The sequence below is a fragment of the Lygodium microphyllum genome, chromosome 15, assembly GCF_053477565.2.
Source record: "Lygodium microphyllum isolate KBCC chromosome 15, Lygodium_microphyllum_v1.1.10, whole genome shotgun sequence".
NCBI lineage: Eukaryota > Viridiplantae > Streptophyta > Polypodiopsida > Schizaeales > Lygodiaceae > Lygodium > Lygodium microphyllum.
In genome coordinates, this window is record NC_141149.1 from 4,691,759 (window position 1) to 4,705,335 (window position 13,577).

The 13,577-nt window shown below is 43.7% G+C and overlaps 1 protein-coding gene across 1 annotated transcript in view; it reads left to right on the forward strand.

Moving 5' to 3' along the window:
- Nucleotides 1-13,577, forward strand: part of LOC148024221 (uncharacterized) — a 115,246-nt gene that overhangs the window by 68,930 nt on the left and 32,739 nt on the right. Inside the window, exons 7-10 of the mRNA XM_087693841.1 lie at nucleotides 309-389; nucleotides 499-622; nucleotides 764-813; nucleotides 2,734-2,824. Coding sequence (XP_087549967.1) covers nucleotides 309-389; nucleotides 499-622; nucleotides 764-813; nucleotides 2,734-2,824 — 346 coding nt within the window. The remainder of the gene's footprint in view (nucleotides 1-308; nucleotides 390-498; nucleotides 623-763; nucleotides 814-2,733; nucleotides 2,825-13,577) is intronic.

The following is a 13,577-nucleotide window of genomic DNA, read 5'->3' on the forward strand; positions in this document are numbered from 1 at the left end:
CTCATTTTTCCTATGACAGGAAACTTTTGGCAGCCACTTGGATGCAAACATCTATTTTCATTCAGCCGATTCTTTTTTGTATTTCATCATTTTGTACGTGGATGACTTGACTATCACATCGTCTGAATGGCCAAGGTGGCAGGTGTTCATCTTAGGATAGTTTATAGAACTCAACAGCACATTCTTGTAATTTAAAAGTCCTAATGTGTTTAGTGGGTAATGTTGCTTATATTCAGTTTGACTGTGAGCTTTGCATGCATGATGAGAAATCCAAAAAAAAAAAACTAATCTTAGGTTGTTGCCCTTAGGTTGGAGAGGGAGAAAAATTAATGAGAGCGCTTTTTGGTATTGCCAAGTCAAAGCAGCCGTCAGTCATATTTATAGATGAGGTATGAAGTGATCTTTGAACTGTTAATTTCACCTTTAGATGTGTTCACACTCAGTGCAAGTTTTAGCCACCTTTTCTTTTTTTTCTTTTTGGTTTTTTTTTTGCTATAGATTGATAGTATCATGTCTACAAGAAGTTCGAATGAGCATGAAGCAAGCCGTCGATTAAAGTCCGAGTTTCTTGTGCAATTCGATGGTGTGATGTCGAATGATAATGATCGTATCGTTGTTATGGGTAAGAGTGATTATTCTTAGCTTACATGTTGTATGTGGTACGAGCTTTCATTTTGTGAATGATGGAATCTTTTAAGTATCAAAACCTTGTAATGTCAGCTTGTTTGGCAGTTAGTCCTAACTGTTCTCACGATTTTTCTAGGTGCAACAAACAGGCCTCAAGAACTGGATGATGCTGTCCGACGTCGGCTGGTACTCTCAAGATCTCTTTGGCAGATTTATTTAGAGCATCTCTCTTTCTTTCTCTTTTTAATTTCCATGATCAAGTGACTACCCTAGTGGTAAGCCACTTGTTTTATTAACCCATTGATCCAGGGTCAAATCTCCTTTTTTTATTCCTATACAAAATGACTGTGCAGATGTAGGGATTGAACCCAAGACTATCTGGTTACCAAGCATGTATGTGTGAGAGAGAAATGAAATGAAATGATATATTAACGTCTACAAAAGGCCAAAATGACCTATGAGAGCATGAGTTACGATCATGTGTATGATGGTACAACTGTCTGGGCAAAATATGCAGCACAAAGCAAAATAAGAAAGGAAACTAACTATGGCTATGTGTAAACATAGAGCTCTATCTAGTAACAATGAGCTCCAAATGGTACAATCTCATGTGGGTATGGAGGGCCTAGCTCTAGCCCGAGCAATAATCCCCTGTATCCGCCTATTAAGGTGTTGTCGGTGTCTGTGTCGAGGCCTAGGACGTCTAGATCAGCTAAGCTGAATGGCTCGATCAATCAATACTCCTCGTCTGTGTGTGGACTGTGGCGGTGGGAGAGGCTCTCGTGGGACTGTGGTTGAGTGTTCTTTGAAGAGTTGTTCTAAAGTGTTGTGGTTTCAGGAATAATAGAAAACTTGTTATTGTTTCTGACACTTTTCATACGTTTTGGTAATATTGCATTTGGTCAGTGGCAGCTGAGCTGGGATTCTTCTGCAATGTAGTATGTGTAAAGTCTGAGTAGGTCAATCTGATAACCTGGCTTACTCCTTGATGTGTATGCAGAGACAAATATACATCAGACATATTTAACTGCTCAAAGAACCCTAAGTCTTACTGTATTCGACGTGTGGGAAAAAGAAAGAGAAAAGACCTAGAGCTATAACTTCTGTAACATGTATGTTTGTTTTTTCAAACAGTCATTTGAAATCAAATGCGTACTTCCAGCTTGGGTTAAATGTGAAAAGGTACTCTGTACATGTATGCCAAGTATCTCTCTCTAAGTACTACATATTATTTGCTTGAGTAGCTTTTTGAATCGTCCTTTGATCAGTCCAAACTCAAGCTCATGCTACACATCAATAACAGTGCTGACCTCTTTGAGTGTAACATGGGGTTTCTCCTTGTGTTGCCTTATCCTTGCAACATGTTCTACAAGACTAAAGTGCATATAATGTGCCTTTCATTTCAAAATGCAGATTTCACTATAGCTTATACTGTTCCAATGATGTTTCTGTTTTTCTTGCAGATAGTTGTTTTGGTGTTATAAAATGATTAGTTTCAATCAAGTTTGTAGGAGTAATTTTATGAATCTTTGAAGGACAATTTGGAACTAAGGGTCAATTATTATTTAGAACGAGTCAGACAAAAATTTGGTTGAATGTTTCTAGCTTTTATTTGTTTTGATCTCTAGTAAAAATGCTCAAACTTCTATGAAACCAGCATGAAAAAGATTTCAATTAAATTAGCACAAAAAGAACAGTTTAGCCCTTCACAAGAAAGTTTATCCTGAACCATACCTCCTGGCAAATAAATCTAGGTTGCAAAGCATTCCTAAATGTTGTGTAAGCTGTATGCGGTAACATTAATCTGCTTTAAGGAGTGCTACTCATCATGCGAGCTTCCATACTTGAACTTTGTAATGAATATCTTACTCTCAAAAGCAGTAGAATTGGGAGGTTAACTGCACATTACATACTTTCTCAAACATGAAGTTGGAGCTAGAAGGATCGTTTCATTTTATAAACAACCTTGATCCTAGTGACATATTCGAAAGTGTTCCTCAATGCTTTTAATGCCAATTTTAGCTAGATCATTATAAACAATCTGCAATCTTGACTCCATGTGAAATATACTAGACCTTTAATTTCAAGTTTTAATAAATGTTGCAGGTGAAGAGAATCTATGTGACACTTCCTGATGTTCCTGCGCGTAGAGAGTTACTAAACAACCTTTTACGGGGAAAGTTCTTTTCTTTGCCAGGTATAAATGAAAATAGTTCAAATTGGAGCATGTGCTTGTGAGGTGCTAGCACCTCTCGTACGGGTGATTTTTGCTTACATGTTTTGGTTTTGGTTGTGCCTTGGGAAAATTAAGGTAACCCTGAAAATGTGTATTATACTACATATACCTGCTAGCATGCATTTGTAAGTGCGTGAGATTAGGAGAGATATTCTTGGTTGTGTTTAGGTAGGGTTTTGGATTGCTTAGTCAAGTGATAGACTACCCTGATCATAGATGCCTCACTCTTTTTCTCATGATGCTATAGAGGATTTAAGAGGTAGTTATACACATAGAGAGTTAGAGATTCCAAGTTCTTCAAGACAATCAATGTACTACACCCCCTCCATTTCACAACAGGGATTTCGAATGCAAAGAGCCCTGGACATCAATGTCAGTAGGAGATCAAGAGTACTTGGACACATTACCATGCCCATGTTAGGCACATATTTCTAAAATCCATGGACCATTGTAGAGCTGCTGGGGGATTACATAGCCTACAATAGGTGGAGCAGGTATGAGGGCTCTTCTTAACCCTTGTCCATTATAATATATTATGTCCCATCGTACACACTGGATGGAGTTCCTGATTGATTACTCATTATTGTACTCTTATAGCAACCCACAAAGATGGAGGGAGAAATGGCCGTGTATAATGGAGTGTCAATGGATTGATGTATCAGCTGATGACTGATTGATTAACTAGCTGATTGGTGTTGAATTGGATTTGGACACCCCCAACTTCTCGGCAACAAAATGATGACAAGGAACATTTGCTCCACAAAATTGGGTTCAAATGTTGGATGTCATTTTTCATTGTTTGGCAGGCTGAAGCATTTATATGCATTTTTGAACACTCTACGATTGGTTTGAGGCCAATATTGAATGTGATAACGTCATTATGCCACCTTGAATTAGTTGTATTGTGAGAAATAACTGAAAATATAGCCATCTGTAACTGATTTGAATCATACACCAGTTATTTGAAGAAATATTGAAAAGGGAACCAAGCTTTGGAGCCGACAAGTGTCATGTGGTGTAGGAGCACTTTAGCTTCAGTTGTGTGTAGATTTTTCTTGCTGAATTTTTTGTTATGCTGAATTAGGTGTTTGCTGAAATGTGGTTTACTGTCCTTTGGGTTCCTGAAGGCATCTTTCAGGTCAAGGGCTGAAGCACGTTCATCTAGAGAAACAAGGATTGGGGTTGGGCATTTTGTGAGAGGAAATCTTATTGTTCATAATATAGAGGGAAAGCGATCTCATTATCCAATCACATGGTCCTTGGCAGCTACCCAAATTTCCCCTCCATGGGAGGTACTCCAATCACCCACATAGAACGTGGTCAATTGCTCTAGGAGGATGCCCCCCAAATGCTTGCACCCCGAAGAGAAGTCCAACGAGCCATCACACTTGTGGAAGATTGGGTCTCTTCAAAGTTAAGATGTCTCGCACACCAACCACAAAAGTGAAAGCCTCTCATGCCTCTTGTCATCCTTAGCTATACCCTAGATGTTTGTGCCTTGACCATGTTGAACCTCCAAGGTCTCTAAGTTGTTGAAGTTACCTCCATGTTGAGCTAATATAAGTATTGCATGCTGAATTAGGCACTTAAATAGCACAAAAAATACTTAATTAATCACATCCCTAAATCGGTGTGCAGCTCGAGAGAGTTTTAAAATGGTGCATGGTATAAGGTCCGATACTTTCTATAAATAGACAAGTTGCCCTCCATTCAGCCTTAATCTCGTTTTTGTAGGTTTCAGGTCCTAGAATTTTACTGTCCACACCCCGTTCGCATAGAGAACATCTCAGCCGAAGCTGCCTCAAGCTTGCTTCAATATCCGGCACTTGTTTACAGCCTCTACCTCGCAATGTGTGCCACTTCTTGCGTTTTATTGCTGCCGTTTTACTGTGGCATTTTACTACTGAATTTCATTGCTCCATTGCGTTTTCTACTGTTAGATATCTTCGGAGGCTCCCTCTAGCTTTTCCTTCTGGTTTGAGAGGGGGCAACTTTCTTCTTTTGATAGTGACAGTAATGTTGCTTACAGATTTTGATTTAGTCATTTTATTCATTGAACATTCCATGTGAGGGCACTGTCCAAGTGGCACCATTCCATAGCATTTTGCATGAGCATGATCATACCTGCATTGCCTTATGCATAACTCTAGTGCATTGGCATTCCGTTCTATAAACATGCATTTGTGCGCATTTATCCCTTTTCAATCTTTTTGACTGGTCGACCCTAGATCCACCGTATATACGGCATTGCACATGGTAGTCTCCACAACAATCCCCCTTCCTTGCTTCGCCTTGCTAGCTTGTTTTCCACATATCTTTTTCTCTCTCCACATTTCCCTCTTATTTGTTTCACATTCCATTATCCTATTTCCGTCATTAACATCCAATAGTGGTAGGGATAGCCTATTTATTTTGTGAAAGCCTTTGGGACTGGCTACTTGTCTCCCATTAGTTTCTTAATCAACCGCTTCTTCCCTTTTTGAAACAAAGCCGAAAAAAAATTTCATTGTGGTTTCATTCGATAAGACTTGGTAGGCCATTGGGCAATCAATGTTCATTCTTTGTCTGATGCCTTGGCCTCTCTGGGGTGACCATATGGATTCTCTTCGCAGTATAACCATTGTGTCTGTAGTCTTGGTAAGCCACTTGGCAACCACCGTGTATCCTTTGTGTGATACCCTAGCTGCTTTGGGGTGGGATGCCTTGGGGTGAAAAACTCATAAGAAAACCAAAAACACTTAAAAAAATTGGGTTGAGCTTTCTTTTTATCTCACTTTTTGGGCTTGAGAGGGTGTACTTTTTTTTTGCAAGTAAAATGTGGCTGATTATATTACTCAAAAAAACTGATTACAACGGAGTGCTCATGCTCAATAGACTAGCTGAAGCTGATGCAGAGTCACAAATACATAATGTATACAAGCCTCTCAAGGTGGTCTAGGGGAGATGGGGGTAAGAAGCCATGGAGGGGGGGTGTATCGCCATCTGGGGCTGCTTGTCTGTATCACGAAAAATAGGTCTTGGCCGCCCCAAGTACGCATGAAGTGACAACGGAGCTCCCAACGGGCCTTGGATTCGCTCTACACCTTCTCCCAATGAGATACATCCAAGATTGGGTGCTATACGACGAAGGATGCGGCATGCTCCTCTCCACATGAGCTGCGCCACCCCATAAGAACAAAGGCAGTGCTTTGGGGTTTCCAGGGGCTACTATGTGCAGCGCTTACAATCTCCCTCCTGCTGCATCTGGGCAAGCCAACTTCCCACCGCCAAGCGTTCATGTACCACCAGCCATAAGAAATAGGATATCCTCCTCGGCCTCCAGCTATTCCATAGGCGGTGCTACAAGGTCCGTCGGAACAACTCCATGATGATGTACTCCGCCCAGTGCCTACTACTACATGACAATGCCCAATCCATATCCTCCTGCATTAGTACGTGTCTGCCAATCCTGGCAGTGTACTCCAAGAACCGCGGTGGCTTCTTGGCGACTGCAGTAGCCGGCCATAGCCACTCTCTTAGATCCCACTCCAACTCATCAAGTGGTTTGCCCTCCCAAATCCAAAGGCGCTACTCCCTGAGTTCCTTCCAAAAAACATAGGGGTCCAGTGGTCATGTCTTCCCCGGAAGGCCCACCACCCGAATCCTCCTCCACGACAGGGTAGCTATCCCCTCATCCTGCTGCCCTCTGTCAAGGGCCAGATGCCCCCCCTCTTGAATGGTGAAGAAAGTCCCTTGCAAGGCGCAGCCTACTCTACGTGCCACCTATAGGGGGATGCTAGCTGGTAAAAACCTAGCGGTCCAAATCTCCTCGGGCTCTATTGGCTCTTGTATCAGGGGAGTAAGCCACTCGAGAGGTATTGTTGCATCTATCTCCCTTCTCCTCAGCTCCACTCTTCTCTGCCACTCTTCTCTGGCAGCCTGCTACTTGCTGCAGCACCTCCTCGTTCGCCATTGCCAATCTGTGCCTCATTGCGATCATTGACCTAGGGGTTCTAGGTCACCGGCTGATGGTCTATCTCCTCCTGGCATCATGGGGGGACTCTGGATTAGGGCCTTACGTAAGCCCTGCCACACACGGAGTAAGCTCCGTAGGAAAGGTGATCTGGGAGAGTGATTTGGGCTGACGTGAAGATCCATCTCGAGGACGGCCTCCACTCACCGCCAAGCCTCGGTCTACAATCTTGAAGACCCTCTTGCAATAAAACCTTCCAGGTCTGTCCGCCTGGTATGAGGCCGCGGACAACTAGCTTGCCGAAGAGGGTCATACTCTGATACTCTGGGTCTATGATCCCCAGCGCTCCCTCTGACCGATACCGTATGATGGTCGCCCACGCCACCTTAGTCCTGGAATGCCTGGAGTCATCTAACCTTGACCAAAGGAAGTTCTGCACTAGGCGGTGAAGCTGCACTACGCAGGATGAGAAAAAGCACCAACACGAGGCGATGTACGAGGCTGCGCTAGGACCTGGTTAACCACCAGGGCTCAGCCAGCTAGTGAGAGACGAGCTGTGCTCTAGTAGGTCAGCTTCCTCCGAATAGAATGAAGGACATGAAGAAACTGTTGGGCAAGCATGATGTCGAGTCCCACCTGGAACCCTAGGTAACAGACGATCTGCCCTTTGCTCACCCATCTAAATCCTAGGTGGACGCCCCACTTTGTGCTAGAGTCCGGGTCTGTGAGAAAACCAACTGACTTTTGCCAGTTGATTTTCGCTCCCGCAGCAAGATAGAACACCTCAAGAGCCATCCTCACTCTCTCCAGCATAAGCTCATCGTCCTCTATGTAGAGTGTTGTGTCATCTATATACTTTGAGTCTAACAACTCAGTCTCCTCTCTCACTGGAAGTTGGAGGCCGCGTAGTCCGCTCACACGTGACCTGAGGAAATGGGACATTGCCTTTGCAAAGAGCAGGAACAGGTATGGGGCCAGGCGGTATCCCTACCATACCGATCTCTCCAGTTGAAACTCCCCACGCCTACCACCTATGAGAACCTTGTTGGTGGCAGATCCGTAAAGTGCGGAGACCCCGCGAATCCAAGCCTAAGGGAAACCCAACCTCACCATGGTGCCCTCTAGGAAGTCCCAGTCCACCCTGTCATGAGCTTTCTCAAAATCCAAGAGTAGTACGGCCAATCTCTGCCCACTGTGCTAAGCCCACTCTGTCGCCTCAAAGAAGTTGAATACATTGTCCAGGATGCTCCTATCCTGGACAAAGCCTGTCTGTGTGTCATGGATGATGTCTAGAAGCACGGGGCGTAGTTGCTTATCAATCATCTTTGCCAGTGCCTTATAGGCCACGGACAAAAGTGTGATCAGTCTCCACCAAGAAAGCTCCAACTAGTCTCTCCCTTTGGGGAGAAGACTGATAAGGCGTGCCGAAAGACTCCCTGGCATCTGTCTTGAAGTGAAGATCTCTTGGAAAGCCATCAGTAGCGGGTCCTTCACCACTTCACAGTAGGTAGTGAAGAAGGCCTTAGAGAGGCCATCCTCTCCTAGGCATTTTTACCCGTCCTGTGTATGGAAAGCCTCCTCTAGTTCCTTCTCCGTGAAGAGGGCTAGGAGGGAGCGTCCCATCTCCTCTGAAAGACGAGGGATAGGATATGATCCCAAACATGCTGTCTACATCACTGCCCTCTAGCCGAGGCTGTCTCCTGCTGGAACACGCGACTGTAGTAGTTGGTGGTAATCTCCATCACCTCGTTTGGGCTAGAATGAGTCCTCCCATACTGATCTCGAAGGCTGCGTATTTGCTCTCCTAAGGAGCAAGGTTGGTGCACCCGGAAAAACTCCCTACACATCGTATCTCCCTTCTGCGCCCAGAAAGCTGTTGAGGTGCGGAAAGAGAATTCCGAGCACTTGTCCTCTAGGCTAGCAATGGCTGCTCGCGCACGCACCTCCTGTGCATGGAGGGTGGGATCCCCTTGTGTCTCTTGTAATAATCTCTGTGTGGTTGCAAGGTCTCGCTGGAGTGCTATCTCCTCCTCCCAGCTCTGCTGCCTGGCCTGTATGGTTGCCTCTTGGCAGATTCTACTCGACTCGGCTAGGGCCTTTGCAACCTCCTCTGTGATCCTGTCCCTCCTGCCCCACTACTTGGTCCAAACCTGCTCTATGTGTCTCGTCACCTCCTCCCTCCTATATATGGAGTTAGGGATCCGATAGGCTCATGTGTCTAGGGTAGAGGCTGGGGAATCTAGTGTGAGGAGAACCGGGCAAGGATCGGACAACGTGGTGCTTGCCAACTGCCCAATCTGGCCTCCACGAGAGCCACCCCATTCTCCCACATAAAACATGTCCAACCGCTCCAACAGGACTGCATCTAGCCTCTTGTATCCCCAAGAGAAGTCTAGCGACCTCTCCCTCCTGTGGAAGGCAGGGTCTCTCCAGGCATCACGTGTTCCTACTGCTGGTAGAAAGACCTCCCATGCCTGTTGCTCTTCCCCAGCCATGACGTGGTAGTTTTTGCCTCTGGCCTACTGGTTCTCCAAAGCTTCCAGGTTGTTGAAGTCTTCTCCAACAATCCAGGAGTCCACCTCTGGGACACCATCCACGATCTCCACCCAGAACTTGCTGCGTGCCCTAACCTCCGTAGGGGCATAGACATTGAGGACTCCAAGGCAGGAGTCCCCAATATCCAATTTGATCCATAGAACCCTCCTTGCCACTATCGTCCCGTGGTCTCGTACACAGGCGGTGAGACTTGGGCTAATAGAGGTGCATACGCCTCCACTCCTGTCGTAGGCATCTATAGCGTGCTCCTAGTAGGTGTGTGAGCTGCCCGGGAGTACCTTTCCTATCCATTGGGCCTGGGTGGGAGTGAGCTTGTGCTCTTGTAGAAGTAAGATGTTAATCCATCCGGCAAGGGCAGGCTGCAGCTCTTGCGAAACAATCAACTTCTTGGAAGCCTGTGCCCCACTGTAGTGGAGACTATTCTCATTCTAGAATGCCAGGTTTAGGCTCATGGGGAAACCTGTGACTGACTGAACAGACATCTGTTCGGTGTGGAGGCTGCTGATAAGGAGGAAAAACTATGGGGCATGCAAGTATGCTTTGCCGCATGTCTAGACGGTGAACTCTAGTCCCCCATGGTGGCCCTCGACCAAACCAGAGGGGTGATAGATGCTCCAGGTGGTACTATCAATGCATCTATCAGCCAAGCTGAGAGTCGTGACTCTGTACATTGGTAGAAACGGGCTGCCTGTGCTAGGGGCCACTTGATCACATCCCTCGGAGCTCTCCACCGTGGGGGGCCCGAAAGATCATGCTCAAGTGTGGTACCTCGGCTCCAGCCCACCAGTTAATGTCCATCATGCAACCAAGCCATTGCTGTGCAAACAGAACTAGTCCTTTGTCTCCCATCCACAGGGAGATGTGGTCGGCGACGACCTGTGCTAGATGCCGGTCAGTATTAGATACGGGAGACTTCTCATAAGTGCCCCCTTTGTTATCAGTCATAAAGAACGAGAGAGTCGTCTCTGTTTCTCCTCCCAGCCACGTCTAGGAAGTGCTGGCTAGACTTTCCCCAAGTCGTGTCTCTCCCTCGCCAGCCGTCTCCTTAAGGGGAGTTATACTATTTTAGAGCTCACTCACTTCCTAAAATCCCCTTGACCCCATTCGAGTGCCCAAGGCCCCCGGATGGTCTTCTCTCGCACTTGTTCCCCCAGTATTACACCATAAATGTAACATTTCCTCCCCCTTAAGAATTGGTTTCGTCCTCGAAGACGATACTTCCAACACTAAATTGGGAAACCTTTTCCTTAATTTACTTACTCGCTCCCATGTTGAGCTTTCTTCTGAACAATCTTTCCATTTGACCAGATATTCTTGATAAATAGTATTCCTTGTTCGTATGTTACGAACATTTAAAATTCTTTTTGGTTCATGTGGATTAGATTGGTAATCTAATAGCTCCTCAATGTTATCATTTAAGATTAGATTATCTATATCGCCCAGCTTCTTTCTTAGCTTACTTACATGAAAAACTGGATGTGTTTTACTACCAACATGTAGTTGGAGCTTGTAAGCCTTTTCCCCCACCCTCTTAAGTATTGTGAAAGGGCCACAATACCTAGGTGAAAGCTTTGGACATCGTTCCATTTTCATGGTTTTAGTTTGTTCAGGCACCTTAAGATAGACCAATTCTCCTTCGTAAAAGGAGATGTCTCTTTGATGAGGATTTGTATAAGAGGTTGCTCGATTTTAAGCTTTCTTAATATTTTCTTGAGCAAATTTTAACATATTATTCATATCCTCCAAAAAGTCCTTGGCTGCCTGAACCTTTTCCTTATGCAGTCCTACTGCATAAGGAGCTCTGGGCTGAAACCCATACATTAGCATAAATGGACTATATCTAGTGGAAGAGTGCTTGGCACTATTATATGCAAACTCTGCTATCGGTAGATACTCTTCCCAATTAGTTTGCCTTTTACTTACATATACTCTGAGCATATCTTCAAGGATTTGATTAACCCTTTCAGTTTGCCCATCAATTTGCGGATGCTCCGCCGTACTCATGCTAAGTTTAGTATCCAACTTCCTAAATACAGCATGCCAAAATTGACTATCAAAATTTCTATCTCGATCAAAAACTATATTTGTCAGAAGGCCATACAATCAATATATGTTCTCTATGAACAATCTAGCCAATTCTGGTGTTTTAACATCAGTTGAAGTTGGAATAAACCTAGCCATTTTGGTTAACCTATCCACAATCACCCACACAGAGTTGTGCCCCCTCTGTGTTTTGGGTAACATGACAATAAAGTCCATGGAGATACTCTCCCATTTTCCCGAAGGAATCTCTAATGGGTGGAGAAGTCCTCCCATTTTCAATCTTTCAGCTTTATTAACCTGGCATTTATTACATTTAACCACATAGTCAAGGGCGTCCTTATTCATTCCAGGCCAATAGAATTGCCTTTTAATAAGACTATAAGTCTTATTAACTCCTGGATGTCTCGCACTAGGGGTATCATGACACTCAAAGAGTATCTGACGCCTTATTTGTTCATCTTTTGGGACACATACCCTACCCTTGTAGAGTAAATAACCATTATTAATGGTAAAATTCTTCCACTTGAATTCCATTTGAGCAACCCCTGATGCTCCATTTCCTTGTTGAACATCCTCAGATATTCCTTCCTCAATGGAGGCCCTTCCATTTGGATCTCCATTTTCTATTGCTTCCCATATGTTGGAATATGCCAGATCAACCTGACATTTCCCTTTTAAGGATTCAAGTAAATCGGAAGTGAATTGAGTAAAACTCAATTCATTTATGATGGGCATTCTGCTGAGTGCATTAGCCATTATATTGTACTTTCACTTTCTATACCTTATTTCGTAGTCGAACTCTTGGAGGAGTTCGGCCCATCTGGCTTTACGCCCTTGTAGATCCGGTTGGTCATTAAGCCACTTAATGCTTTCATGATTCGACAAGATCAAAAGTTTGGCACTGTACAGATAGTGCCTCCATTTCTTCATTGCATGTACTATTGCATACAGCTCCCTCTCATAAACAGAATAATTCCATTTTGCACGGTCTAATTTGTTGCTTTCAAAAGCAACTGGTTAACCTTCTTGTAATAAGACCGTGCCTACTGCCCTATCACTGGCATCAGCTTCAACCACGAATGATTTATTGGGATCCACAATTAATAGTACTGGAGCTGTAGCAATAGCTACCTTAAGTTTTTTAAAACTTTCATTTTGGTCTATTCCCCAATTAGAGCTCTTCCCTTTCCATTTAAGTTGGTCCATCATTGGAACAGCTATCTTGGCATAATTTCGAATGAATCTATGATAAAATCTAGATAAACTTAGGAAGATTTGCAGCTCTTCCAGGTTCCTTGGAGATGGCCATTCAATAATTGCCCTTACTTTTTCTGGATACATCTTGATTCCCTCTTTTGAGATAATATGTCCCAAATATTTGATCTCTTGTGCGAAGAATTCACATTTAGTTTTCTTCGCATAAAGGGAATGTGTTCTTAACAATTGGAATACTAATCGTAAGTGTTTCAAATGTTCTTATCTTGATTTACTAAAGATCAAGATATCATCCAAGAAGACTACTACAAAGTGTCCTAGATAGGGCCGTAACGCACTATTCATCAGCTTCATAAAAGTAGCCAGTGCATTAGTGAGGCCAAAAGGCATCACCAAAAAATCATAATGCCCATATCTAGTACGAAATGCTGTCTTAGGAACATCCTGTACCTTAATTCTTACTTGGTGATAGCTTGATCTTAAGTCAATCTTTGTGAAGAAATTTGCCCCTTGTAATTGATCAAAAAGATCTTCCATTTTGGACATAGGAAATTTGGTCTTCACCGTTATTTTATTAAGTGCTCTATAATCAACACAAAATCGCATAGAACCATCTTTTTTCTTTACCAATAAAATTGGCAAAGCCCAAGGTGAATTGCTGGGTTGTATAAACCCTTTATCAAGGTAATCCTTAATTTGTCTTTCGACTTCTTGGTGCTGTGTTTCACTTAGCTTATAAGGTGGTTTAGAAATAGGGTGAGTATCCCTATCTATGTCAATTGGGTGATTTACCTCACCCCTATCTGGTGGAAGGCCACTTGGTACATCAGAAGGAAATACATCTTTAAATTCATCTAACAAACCACTTAATTCATTACTTACATTCAACTCACAAACATAATAAAATTGTTGCTTTATATTAGAAAAAGTAAAAGTGTCCTGTACAAG